Source organism: Mixophyes fleayi, chromosome 5 (genome assembly GCF_038048845.1).
Source record: "Mixophyes fleayi isolate aMixFle1 chromosome 5, aMixFle1.hap1, whole genome shotgun sequence".
NCBI classification, from domain to species: Eukaryota; Metazoa; Chordata; class Amphibia; order Anura; family Limnodynastidae; genus Mixophyes; species Mixophyes fleayi.
The window spans coordinates 170535126-170548485 of NC_134406.1; the positions used below are offsets into that span (position 1 = coordinate 170535126).

Below are 13360 nucleotides of genomic sequence, written 5' to 3' on the forward strand. Positions count from 1 at the left end.
AGTGGCAGCAGACTCCAAGCTGGAACCAGATGATGACACCTCAGAGCTGGAGGCAGAGGCTGGGACCTTGCAACAGGAGACATAGGCTGGGACTTCGCAACAGGAGACAGAGGCTGGGACCTCGCAACAGGCGACTTGAGCTGGCGCCCCTGGACAGGCGGCTGGAGCTGGCGCCCCTGGACAGGTGGCAACTGGAGCTGGCACCACAGGACAGGTGGCAACTGGAGCTGGCACCACAGGACAGGTGGCAACTGGAGCTGGCACCACAGGACAGGTGGCAACTGGAGCTGGCACCACAGGACAGGTGGCAACTGGAGCTGGCACCAGCTGCTCAAGAAACCACAGGGTGTAACATCAGGATATGACAACGATAACCAGCAATGTGTGCTGGGAGTGACAGGTATATATAAGGGAAATGAGAACACACCCAGGTGCATGGAATAATTAGTGAACAAGTTAACCCCTAAAGCGAACAAGAAAGGCACAATAACAGCACCTCTGGTAATCAGAGGTACTGCTGCAATACAATAATAAGGACAAAAGCCGGAGCTGCCAGGCAAAGCAGCATGTAATGCATATGCTTGCAGGCAGATCCTGACAATTATGCCTACTGTGAAGTTTGGTGGAGGAGGGAAAATGCTACTGGGCTGTTTTTTAGGGTTTGGGCTAGGTCCCTTATCTCCAGTGAAGGGAAATCTTAATGCTTCAGCATACCAAGTCATTTTGGACAATGCTATGTTTCCAACTTTGTGGCAACAGTTTTGGGAAGGCCCTTTTCGATCTAACATGACTGTGCCCCAGTGCACAAAGCAAGGGCTACAAAGACATGGTTTGATGAGTTCGGTGTTGAAGAACTTGACTGGCCCACACAGAGCCCTGATCTCAACTCCATCGAACACCTTTGGAATGAACTGAAACGGAGATTGCGAGCCAGGCTTTCTCGCCCAACATCAGCACCTGACTTTATAAATGCTCTATAGAATGATTGGGTACAAATTCCACAGAAACACTCCAACATCTTGCGGAAAACCTTCCAAGAACAGTGAAGCTGTTATTATTGCAAAAGGTGGACCAACTCCATATTTAAATATATGTATTTGAATACATTGTCACTACATCCCTGTTGGTGTAATGGTAAAGCGTCAGAGTACTTTTCTCCATATAGTGTATCTGATTATGGAGGAAGTTGTTGGTTGATTTTCTTTAAAATAGCTTTGGAAATTATTTGTATGCAGGTGTGATGACGAGGTTGCAGCAAAGCTTCAAGTAGTCAGTAGAATAAAGACTAATTAGATTTGTTTTTTTTGGTAGTATAATTTTAACTCAGAAAATAATGTTTTTTTTTTTAGATAATTAGTTATTAAAGTCATATAAAGGGATGTTTTAAGTAAATTACTTCACTATTTCTCTGGAAGTCTATTCGAAAAGAAAAAATACAACCAATGTGGCTGTACATTATCAGTGTTCATTTATAGGGCACCACATATTCTGTTGCACCAGGCAATCATTTTACAGATATGACGTATATATCATAAATATATGACATATGAATATAGTAAACATACTAACAGATACAAGAATACAATTAAGCATAACAACACATGCATGGATATTCATGAGCTAGTAATTACAGTCAGCGGTTTATGAGAGACAGTAGATGCAAATAGGACACGAGTTGATGTGATCGATGGAGAAAGTATGAGGGAATTAATGTTAGCTTAATGGTAAAGTAATACAATATATTGGTAAGAAAAGGAGGGCATTTGGAATACGTATGGTTAAGGGGAATATTCTTCTCTTAGAAAAAGGAATGAATGCAGACAAATTGACTAATCTCACAAGTCAAATTGGCAATAATGGAAGCTGAGAGAGCATGACCCTACCCCATTGAAAAAAAAACTTTTTCCACAGCAATAGTTAAAAGACATGGACTGATTAGCTTACCGGTTTAAGGTGTGTTTGACTTTAGTCAAAGCACTTTATTGTATTCAGTACAATCAAATACTTATCCTATATGTAAGTTTGGAAGTGGTTGGGCATAGAAAAACCTGTAGCCAATTAGATGATTGGAATGCTGTCAGCAAAAATCATGATAGTGGCACATCTGGATTTTTAGGAAGAAGGTTGTCACCCAAGAATCCACGTCCATTCAGCCAGATAGGGTGTTTTAAATGGTTCAAACCTTTATATCGGGTACCCCAAATGAAGAGTAGGAAGATCAGCATCCAATGTTAAAAAATTTAGGGGCTTTTTTAATTTACCATTCAAAATGTTGGCATCTTATAAGATTACCCCTTCATCAAAACCTGACTTTTTTGAGTTGTTTGTTGGACTAAATCAGAGCACAATGGTTTACCCTTAAAGATTTTAAAAATAAAAGCATGACAAGGTCAAACCTTTCTTAAAGATTGTAATGATATTAATTGTTTGGATGATTTAGTGAGTCTCCTGAACGAGAATTCCGTATAAATTGATGCTAAGTTTTTCAGTAAGAATACAGGTTTGTTTGATATTAATGGGACACCAACATCTGTGATTTATTTATATTGCACCAGGATGTGGAGGGTTTGAAATAAGTAGCATGGTCATTTTTATGAATTTAGTGGGCCAGTGTGCAAGAGTAGTGGTTGGTTACCCCTCATCCCCATACGTTATAAAACGAGAATGGTGAGGAAACATATATGACAAGAGCTGAATGGGGAAGGCATATATGAAATATGTTTTTTTCCACCTACCCCTGTCACATATGCTCCCGCCACCATTCTCTCATGGTCCTGTGTCCCACAAGCCCAACCTGTTGCTGTGTCTAGTGGAGCTGGTTTCTGATCTTCACATCCGCTCCCAATGATGAGTCTGTGTCACTGCTCACCTTGCACACATATTGGATACGACACTGCTTGGTAGATTCCTACTAATGTTATAGATTTGTTAAAAATGCACAATTATAATGAATCACTAAAGTTTTGGTCTTCGTTCATTGGAGCACGCTCCTTTCATTCCAAATTATACATGCCTCCATCCCCCCTACACCTGTTTATTTTTGACTTGCAATGAAAGAGAAGAAAATAAATTAAACAGGGCTCTATACTGTACAATAGTGGCTTGAGAAATATTTTTAAATGTGTTAAACAAGTGAAAATAATACTTTGGGGGGTATTCAATTGTTCCTCCGGGCGCCGCCGGAACAAGCGCGTTAAAACTATTACCGTTTATACGGTAATATTGCGCGTAATTACCGTTCATACGGTAATTTACTCGCTCAATTTCAGCTCGCTGCTTAGGGAGCTGCGAGCTGAAATTGAGCGAGTAATTACCGTATAAACGGTAATATTTTCCGAGCGCTCGTTTTGCAGCGTTAACGCTGACAGTTGAATACGCCCCTTTGAGTTTATTTGAGCTTCAGCACATTGAGTAGTTTAATATGAATACATCAATGCAATCACAGCTTTATCCCTCATTCAGCTTTCATTGCAATTTACATTTGGATAAGCTCTTTTTATTGATTTTTTCATATATGGCAGGGTGAATAGTTTTCTGACTGTTCATCGTTGTTTTAGCAGAGTGTTTCTTCCCCTATGATAGTGAGTACTTTCTATTAAGCAGCAATAGGCAGACGTAGCCCATATATCCTGCCTACAAATAACAGCTCAAATTACTAGGAAGGTTTGCTTTCTGTGGTGTGGTGAATGAGAAAATCCCACTGCAATGTCAAGGTTAATAATCTTCACTCCCCCAGCAATGTCTTTTCTACATAGCCTAAGTATACATTTCTGTGGCAGCTCAAAAAGGGAATGCTTAATATCTTTTCTAGAACATTGTGTGAAGTTTTCACTTTGTAATTAAATTTGCTTAGTGCAGAAGGGAGAGGAGCATGAAGCAAAAACTAAATGTTCTGAGAGTTAATAACAATTGAACAGAACCTTTTTTTCTAATCAGACTCTGTTAATATTGAGACCAGCAGGCAATAATCAGAATACTTCAGTAGTAATATATACAAATGTTGGTGTTATTCACTCTTTCTCTGGAGCCAAGTGTAGCTTGCATATAATAATGATAAACTGAGCTTTTTTAGAGAAAATGATTACTGCTGAAAGTGGTTATTTAGGCTTTTGAATCATGAGGTGTTCTTTCCTTTTCATATATGACTTCTTAATGTTGGCTTATTTTTGTTGAATACATAATGACAAAGTAAAATCTGTTATATGTTATTTGTCAACTGAGATTAGATTTATTACATTTTAGAATTGTTGATTGTGTCCAGGTATGCAAACATAAATTTGAAAGCAGGTAACTTTCTATTTCCCATGATGTGATCTTTTTACTACAAAAGAAGAAATGTAAGCATGTCTTGTTTATTATCCGTTTAATGCTATGACCATGTCTAGTTGCTGCTATCAGCCTGTTATAATGGAAGTTTGTTCTGTTATTGGCTGACAGCGATAAATTCAGTAGAGGGCAGAAAACTAAGCTGCTTTCAGCCAGGTTAATAACAGCAACTTGATGCAGCAGCAGTTTGTTATTTTAGCATGGGTCAGGTGAATACAAACATTTATGGGGTATTATTGTATATTATTGCATATTTGTTATCATATTGGGCTCACTGTTATATAAATTTTAACAGTATAAGTTTGGCTTTTAATTGTTGTCATTTTGGACTCAGTCTCCTACATTTGTCACCAGATTGGGCTCAAAGATTTTTTTTTTTTAAATACATTTTGGACTATTATATATTTGAATCCAAATGTTTTTCTTATACTAGTCACCATATTGTATACAAGTTACCAGAATAGACTCAGCTTTGCTTACCAGTTACCAGATTGGGTTCAAGCTCAGATACTACTCACCAGACAAGAGCCTATGAAGAAGTGCCTTATCTACCAAGTTTATGCATGCTCCTAGTTCTAAAGTAAAAAATAAACTACTTTGCTCCACATGACTTCTCTTTAAAGGATAAGTCCACTGATGTGGAGGTTTTTTTTTTTTAACCTAAGTTATATTTTACAGATCCAAAGGGTGAATTGTGCAAAAATAGCTGTGTGCCTATATTATTTAGTTGTTTAGATAAACTCTCTGGGCCTGATTCATTAGGAAACATACGTTCATTTACGTTGCTATTTTTGATGTTTTTGCACTCTGTGAATGTGAGAAACCGAAACATATGCAAAAGAACACAATTTATGTTCATACGGAAATGACACTTCCTACTGCCTGCTATTTGAAGGGTGGGAGGGGAAGGGGCGTTTGCACGTATTCAGTGTACAGAAAGTACGTGCCAAGGAGGTCAAGGGCATGCAACAGCCTCCGATTCAAGCTTTGGCCATCTCTAAGGTACGTGTTTTTAAGCCATATCACTTGCACCAGCTACGCACTTTACATTTGTTTTGCATGCCTTAAAGAACCAAGCCCTCTCAGTTTATTTAAGTGTAGCACAATGTGAAGATTTGCCTGTCAGATTGATGTATGCAACCTGCTGTGTGCACCCTGCCCGTATAACCACGTTATCTTCCAATATCAATGGGTTTGAAATCCTCAGCCTGGAAACCCATTCTACATATCAGCTTGGTCATTCGCTGTAAGCTGTGGTGTGTGTCTTATGCTGTGTGTAATGGAAGAAGAGGACGCATTTCCATAGTATTTTTGTTTTTAACAGAATTGTGCAGTAAATAAGTAGTGTATTCGTTCCCTGTCTATCTCTACTCATTTCAGAAGCACTGTGCATCAGCTTGTAGCACAGTCAGTGCGTGGAAGGTTGAAGACACTACTACCTCATTTTTTTTTTCTTCTTAACGAATAAGATTTTTATTGATTTTTAAAGTTTTTCAAAAGGGGTACAGAAGAAAAAAAAAGGGGAAGGGTACATAAAGGGGATGGAACACAATGCTCCTGAAAGCATACAGAGTCAAAACCACAAGTATCTGACTATTTGTCATATACAATAGACTTATCCAATATATTACATACCAACAAATAAAAGATCATTCATCAACGTTATTAGAGGACGAGGGCAGGGAACGTGATGGGACTCCCTCCCCATCAGTAACATAGTTGTGCCAAGCTCTCCACTTAATCAGCGGGGACGATGTTGATGTAGAGTATGGGACACCTAAGGTTTCCATTTCAAAATTGAAGTTGATTTTAGAGATCACTTTGGTCAGGGGTGGAGGGAAAGGTTGCCTCCATGCCTGAGCAATAGCTGCTCTGGTTGCTATCAATACTTGACCTGTCACATATCTGTCCCAACGAGGAAGAGTAGGGGGGTAGTATTGCAATAAAGCCAATTCTGGCGTGGGGAGGATCGAGTGACCCAGGACTGAGCTTATCAATTGAAAGACTTTATTCCATAGAGGCCTTACCACAGGGCATGCCCAGAATATATGAAAAATATTTCCATGTTCAGAACAGTTGCGCCAACATAGTAAAGATATGGAAGGCCAGATTTTATGTAGTTTGTCTGGGGTGGCGTACGTTCTATTTAATAATTTTACCAGCATCTCTGTATGGTTAAGGCACTTAGATATTTTAAAAGAGTTGGTAAAAATATGTTCCCAGTCTTCTTCTGACAATTCTAACTGGAGGTCTGATTCCCATTGGGTCTGAGGTTTAGATTTAGATGTAGTACCAAGACCCAGTAAGGTATTATACTAGAGGGTAATGCTGGATCTACTACTACCTTTGGTTAACGGGGAGTAGTATCTGGCCAGGGGAGGTCCTATCCCCAGATTTCTCAACGGTGGGGAAGCTAATAAATGCCTGATTTGGAGGTATTTGTAAAAATCCCCTTTGGGCAATGAATACAGGGCACTGAGGTGTGAGTAGGAGAAGAGCTCGCCCGAGTCGATCAAATGTCCTAAGGTCTGAATACCCCTACTGATCCAACCAGAGAGATTCAAGTCTGCTATTTGTCTGGTGACCACCTGTAATGAGATACCCGTCGTGGGACGCAACAATCCCTCAGTACCCTGACACAGTCGATCCCATACAAGCAAGGTATCCCTAGTAAGGGCCGGCAAGGTCTCCATAGGCGGTCTCCACTGACCAGATACCCATAAAAGATCCATCAGAGGGAACTCTGAGTTACATGCCAGTTCCAAGTCTACCCAAGGTTTCACCCCCCTTGGAAGGTACCAGTCACGAATCTGGGACAAAACACAAGCTTCATGATATTTTGTCAAGTGAGGGAGGGCCAGCCCCCCTTGTCTCTTCACCTCTAGTCATACACTGCATAGCAATACGGGGGGGTTTGGACTTTCAAACATATGTTTTCATCAGGGAGGTCAATTTGGTTAGCAACCCCGGGGAAAGGCAAAACGGGAGCATGCGGAATAGGTACATTAATTTAGGGAGGAGCATCATTTTAAACGCTGATATCCTGCCTAACCAAGAGACCTCGAAGCACATCCACGACCCTATAAGCTTCAATAGTTGTTGATGTAGTAGAGAGAAATTATGTTCTATAATTAAGTCTAGATGAGGGGTTATTTGAATCCCAAGATAGGTAAGTCCAGTAGTTTTCCAAGAGTAAGTGAATTTATCTTTTAGAGCCTGTAATGTATCCGCTGGGACATTTATAGGGAGAACTTCTGTCTTTGAGGTATTCAGTTTATAGAGGGAGGCTCTCCCAAACTGAAGCAGCAGGTTATGGATTACAGGCAGCGAGGTCTCCAGGTTGGTCACAAATAAGAGCACGTCGTCAGCGAATAAGCACACTTTATGGGGTGTCACTTTCACCTCTAGTCCTGTGCATCTTTGGTCTAGTTTTATCTGTGCCGCCAACGGTTCTATGGCCATCAGATATATTATGGGAGACATGGGGCAGCCCTGTCGGGTCCCATTAGTAATTGAAAAGTTTAGAGAGAGAAATCCGTCACTATATACTCGCGCTGATGGGTTTGAATATAGGGACAATATGGCATTTAGGATATTGCCGGCAAACCCAAAGGTGTGAAGGACTTGAGACATGTACGACCAATGTAGCCTATCGAACGCCTTTTCGGCATCCAGCGATAGCAACAACATGCTATCATTATTTTTATGGCATTGTTCTATTAAATGGAGTATACGTCTCGAATTATCAGGGGCCTGTCTACCTGTCACAAAACCCACCTGTTCTGGGTGGATCAATTTCGGGATGATAGGAGCGAGTCTGTTGGCACTACTACCTTATTTGAGTTGTCTAATAAGGAGGTCAGGATGCCATGATGTGCACACCATACCTAACATTTGTTTTCAGAAACAATTACGTATTTTGCATCTGAAACTGTTTGTTTTTATATAAATGTCCACATTTTATTTTGTTAATTTAAATTATATCTTTTAAAGCCACATTTAATATCCTCATATTCCAGAGCCTTGACTCAAACATTCCGTTCCATTGACTTTTCTATTTGCATTATCTGTTCTTACAGGAATGTTATTTCTTTCCCACCAAAAAGAAGAACAGTATACATAAATAATTTAGAGGTTCTATTTAGTTTAGCCCCCTCTGGCACGTTTCTCTCCTAATAATCCCTACATCTCCCCATATACTTACACCATGGCAACGTCACCTCGATTTGGGTACAGGCCGCGAGCCTTCCGTTTCCAATCTGTTATGCTGCCAAAGTCTATATTGATCATTGTGTTACATCTGCCCTGACTGTAAAATTCTTGCATTGCCATACCTGTTTGCTTGTTTCATATTTATGCTATTTTAAAGCTTTTCAAATAAAGAGATTTTAAAATAAAAGAAGCCTTCTGTTCAGATCAGATGCATGCAATGGAACAAATTCTGATTTAAGCCCTTTATTCATTGAAAATGTCTTTGAACATCAGGTAATACTATTGGAAGGATCAGAGGCTACAATATAGTTATGTATCTCACATATTCATTAATCCGTCACTTGACTTTTTGTTAGGAACCCCTCCAGCCGGCACAACACAACCCGGAGTCTACTCTGCCAGTCAGGTGTTCACTGGAGCCCCTGATGGTGGGGACAGACTGGGCTGCAGACTGACAGAGGGTCGTGAAGTGTGTACCGGCTGGGGAGAACCCAGGCAAGAAGAGTCAGGTCCACGCAGAGGTCAAAGGCCGGCAGCAGGTAACAGTAATAATGAACAAGCTGAGGTCAGAGGTCACAGGCAAAGTAGCAGAACGGGTAAACAAGCCAAGGATCAGGGTCACAGGAAACACAAGCGAAGTCCAATACGAAGCCAAGGGTCATACACGGGAAGTCAAACGTAGATACAGGAACTGGAACAAGCAGGTCAGCAGACTGGAGCACAGAAGCTATAACCGGCAATGAGGCAGCAGACCTCATTGCCTTAAGTACAGACACAGACCAATCAGCAGTTGAACACACTCCTGCAGGCTAATTTACTAGTATCCAGCAGGGCCAATCAGGGCTTGCCCCTGACCTACACAGTTGCAGGCTAATGCCTGTTAATAAGCCTAATCAGCCCACAGGCTGCCTGCTATGCGCATGCGCCCGGCTACCAGCACCGCCGGGACGCAGCGCTAGTGTACTAGCGTCTGGCCGTTGCCCTGGTAACGGCCGGACAGAAAGAGGAAATGACGTCCCGGTCGTCAAGGTGACGGCCGGGACGCTGGGGCGCATGAGAAGCGAGCCGCGGCGGCTGTGAGTACCGCCGCGGCTCGTGACACTTTTTATTGTAAAAATAAAGTAATTTGTGTTTTTATGTTATTGTTTTTGATTTGTTTCTTTGTTTTTGGCTAAATACTGTTATTGATTTTTTAATGGGTCCCTCCGCGCAAAAGTTACAAATGAGTTATGTACTGCTATGTATTGCACAGTACAGAAAATAGCATAAGGAGGAGCACTTTAAACTACAAATTTGTCTTGCCGCCTGGACAGCATGGAAAGTAATCCATTGATGTCTAACGAATTACATTTCAATTTTAACTGCTCTGCACCTTGCTTCCACACAGTTAGGTGAATAGCGAGCACAGGCACTGGGTGTCACGGAATAATTTGGACTGAAGGTTACTTTCTGGTATTGGTTTTGCTAAGCTAGGAGTGGCGGAGTCTAACACACCTCTGGTCTTGGCCAGGGACCCCTGCAAGGGAGTTTGGGGCTTGTTGCAGTAGATGTGCAGGTTGCAGCCCTCCTAGTTAGCCAACAGCAAAGTAATAGGTAAACAAACATAATCATGCAAGGTGAGTGGGCAAACGAGGTACCGAAGAAATTGGCAAAGCTTTGTCAGGAAGTCAGAGGTCAAACCAGGAGAAATAGTCAGGCCAAAAGGGGTATCCCAAGAGTAGAGTCAGGAGAAGCCGGGTCTAAACACAGGAGGTCAAGCAGGATGCTGAAAAAAGAGTAGGAACACTGGAGCATAGGGAGACTTAGATACTCTGGCACCCTAATGGTCCCAGAGCCTCCTGAAAATAGTGTAAAAGGGCTCCTGATTGGTGAGCAGTGGAATTGGCGGTCAGAAAACAGCTGACCGCCAACAGGAGAAATAAACAGCTTCCTGTTGCTTTGCAATGAGGACGCGATAGGCTGCGCATGTGCCCCTGCCACCAGGCCTGACAGGAACGAGAAGGATGAGTCCCGTTGCTTGGCAACGGGACTTGTGGACCGAGCAGGAAGGCAATGGTCCCTGATGCTATGGAGCTTTCAAGGACGGCGCCTAAGAGTGCTGAAGGGCATTGGTGTTTGAGCGGTCAACAGGGGTATTGCTCTTATTTCACTGCATATAGACACAAGAGTTCATGGTTTAGTTTTTAATTTTTCTGTCGATAAACCCTTTAGTCTGGATAATTAAATTTATTTTTTAAAAGAATATGTACTATTTCCTCTCCTCTTAAAATAATTGTTTATCTCGCCTGGATGCTTACTGAACAAGTTGTTGCATAACATTACCATGGACTACTTATGTAACATTTTAATGTAGCCAATAGATGGACATTTTAGGGCATTTTCAAGGGACACCACCATTGGGATGGTGTATCTTTGCTCCTCACGCATGGTGCCTCAAAAAATGACTCACAAATTGTGCCATATGTCTGCTGTAGTCTATCCCACTGCTTTAGTTCCTGACTGTGACCACTTGCCAACTTCTGGCTGTTTGTTTAAATCCAATCTAACATCACTTTGCTTCTACAAGATATGAAGGCTGTCTGAAATGTCAGAAGTGCATTGAGTGAGGTTTTCTCAGTGGAATTGAGAAGGGAGAATCCCAATTGTAAAATTTCAAGGAGAAAATGAACAGTGAGAAAGTGTGGTAAATGACTGTAGACTAGCCACTTGAGAAGTTTGGAAAGGAACGCTAATAGGGGTATGAGGCTGGAGAGCAAGGCAGGGACAAATGATGGTTCCTTGACAATGGGAGTGATGATCACTTTTTTGGTAGGAAGGAGATTTAGTGATGGATAGTGTCTCTTTTCTCTTTAAAGTAAGAAGCAATGTCAAGGGTGGTGAGGGAGGAGGCGGGGAGTAGACAAGGAAATTAATGGTGGCAATGGGGCAATGGAGGATGTTGGACTGGGAGGCAATAAGGGTTTTGAAGTCGGTCTGTTTGGCAAGAGAGAGGGCAGAGTAATTGGAAGACAGGAGAAGCTTTAAGAGGATGGGGATGAAGTCAGTGTCTGGGTGGCATTTTTTCCATTAAAATAGGCTGCTGAGTCAAGTCTTGCCCCCTTGGCTGAAATTCAACAGCCCTCCCCTAGGCGGGGATCCGACGGGGCCCAAAGTTGATGGAGGTGGTACCTTCAGTCAAGAAAGATGGTGAGTAAGCAGGCAAAGGCAGTGGGGGCGAATTGGAGAAATTAATTGTGGGTTGGGGAGAGAAGTAGTTAGAGCCTGGATGCATAGAAGAGTGTATGTGGTTGAGGCTGAGTTGTTGTTGTGTTATGTGCGTATTATCGCTAACCAATAACGATTGTTGAACCTCGATTTGTGTTTCCAAAGCACAAAGATTTATTCGCAATAAGTGGAAAATTATGCTCAAGCGAAGTAATAGTAAATACAGCCGTTACTTATCGCAGGCGCTCTGGATCCAGTGCAGTCATTCAATCCTGAAGTCTGGGGACAAGATGTCTGCACTCTGGATCACAAGCTGCTGCTTATATACACAATCAAATACAGTAATACAATGAAGATGGTATAGCTTGCATCTATTGGTCCGGGTCTCAGGAATGTCCAAGGGGTCGTCAATCATTGGCTGGTTCATCCTAAGGAATCCAAAGGAGGGGGTCATCTCTGCAGGGGGTATGCTCTGCTCTTCCCGCCCGGATTCCTTAGTCTTAAGTAGTTCATAATTCCCTATCATTCATAACTTGCGTATGCACTCTGCGATTCCCTCGCAGAGTGAACCAAACAGTAGGATATGTAATAAGGTTCATTATGATACCACTCATGATGTTATTCCTTTAACCCATTCCGTGTATTTCACTAATATGCATGTAACTCTGATATAACATATAAATACTACTATATTTCGACATAACTGACTATGTGTTGCAATTACCATTAATGTGTACTATTTTATAAGTATGCGTGTTTGTGCGAATGTATGGTAAAAGACCGATTACTGTTGCTGCCACGTGTAGTGGATGCGTACGCCCTTTCACGCCGTAGCGTGCCCTTGTACGTCATAGCGTACCGTACGCATCTTTTCAGACAAAGACAACCAAGTTTGCTAGACTTTAATTGAAATGACTTTATCCAATTTGCTGACTTCGACAGTTCCACCCTTTGATAGTGTAATAAACTATCACCCAATCACCGTTTCAAGTTCAGGATTATACAATACTTCTTCACAGACCATGATCTCGGTATCTGGTACCACCCTTTCAGTCTCTTTCTCAGTGTTACTCTTATGAGACCGTTTTCCACACTTCAACACAGTAGGAACACATTTGACAACTAAACCAATTGCTAAGATGACACCCAGTATAAGGAGAAGGAGCTTACCTACACTCGCAATCATTTCCTGTACCCACTCCCCCAGACCGGAGAACCATTTTGCTGGGTTCAACCATGAGAACCAACCCGCCACCTTTTCCCCGACCTCATATAACGAAGAATTATGGCTCTTTCGAAATTCCCATTTCAGCTGCAAAATTTCATCCATCTTCCGGTCTATAACCTCTTTAGGGTCTTCCGTATTATTAGTAATGTACGTGCAACATTTGACACCGAACTGGGTGGCCAGTGTCACACAGTACCCACCAGTAATAGAGGTGAGATAATTTAGTACCAGCCTATGTTGCACCAACTCCTTCTTGTACGCTTGTAGCTCCCGTCCAGTATACCTGAAAGTGTCATCATACATCTCGGTGATATTATCTATTAATTTAGCTAGGTCTTGGATATATTTAAAGTTTAATGTTCCCCGAGCGGTCCTGGTGAGATCTAGAGC

General features: G+C 41.8%; 1 protein-coding gene across 2 annotated transcripts in view; it reads left to right on the plus strand.

The window, feature by feature from the left end:
- Positions 1 to 13360, plus strand: part of FARS2 (phenylalanyl-tRNA synthetase 2, mitochondrial) — a 347780-nt gene that overhangs the window by 116719 nt on the left and 217701 nt on the right. Inside the window, exon 1 of one of the 2 annotated variants that reach the window (XM_075213017.1) lies at positions 5259 to 5328. The exons of the other annotated variant lie outside the window; for it this stretch is intronic. Coding sequence (XP_075069118.1) covers positions 5290 to 5328 — 39 coding nt within the window. The 5' untranslated portion in view covers positions 5259 to 5289. Of the gene's footprint in view, positions 1 to 5258; positions 5329 to 13360 lie in introns of those variants that run through there. 2 annotated transcript variants of the gene reach the window in all.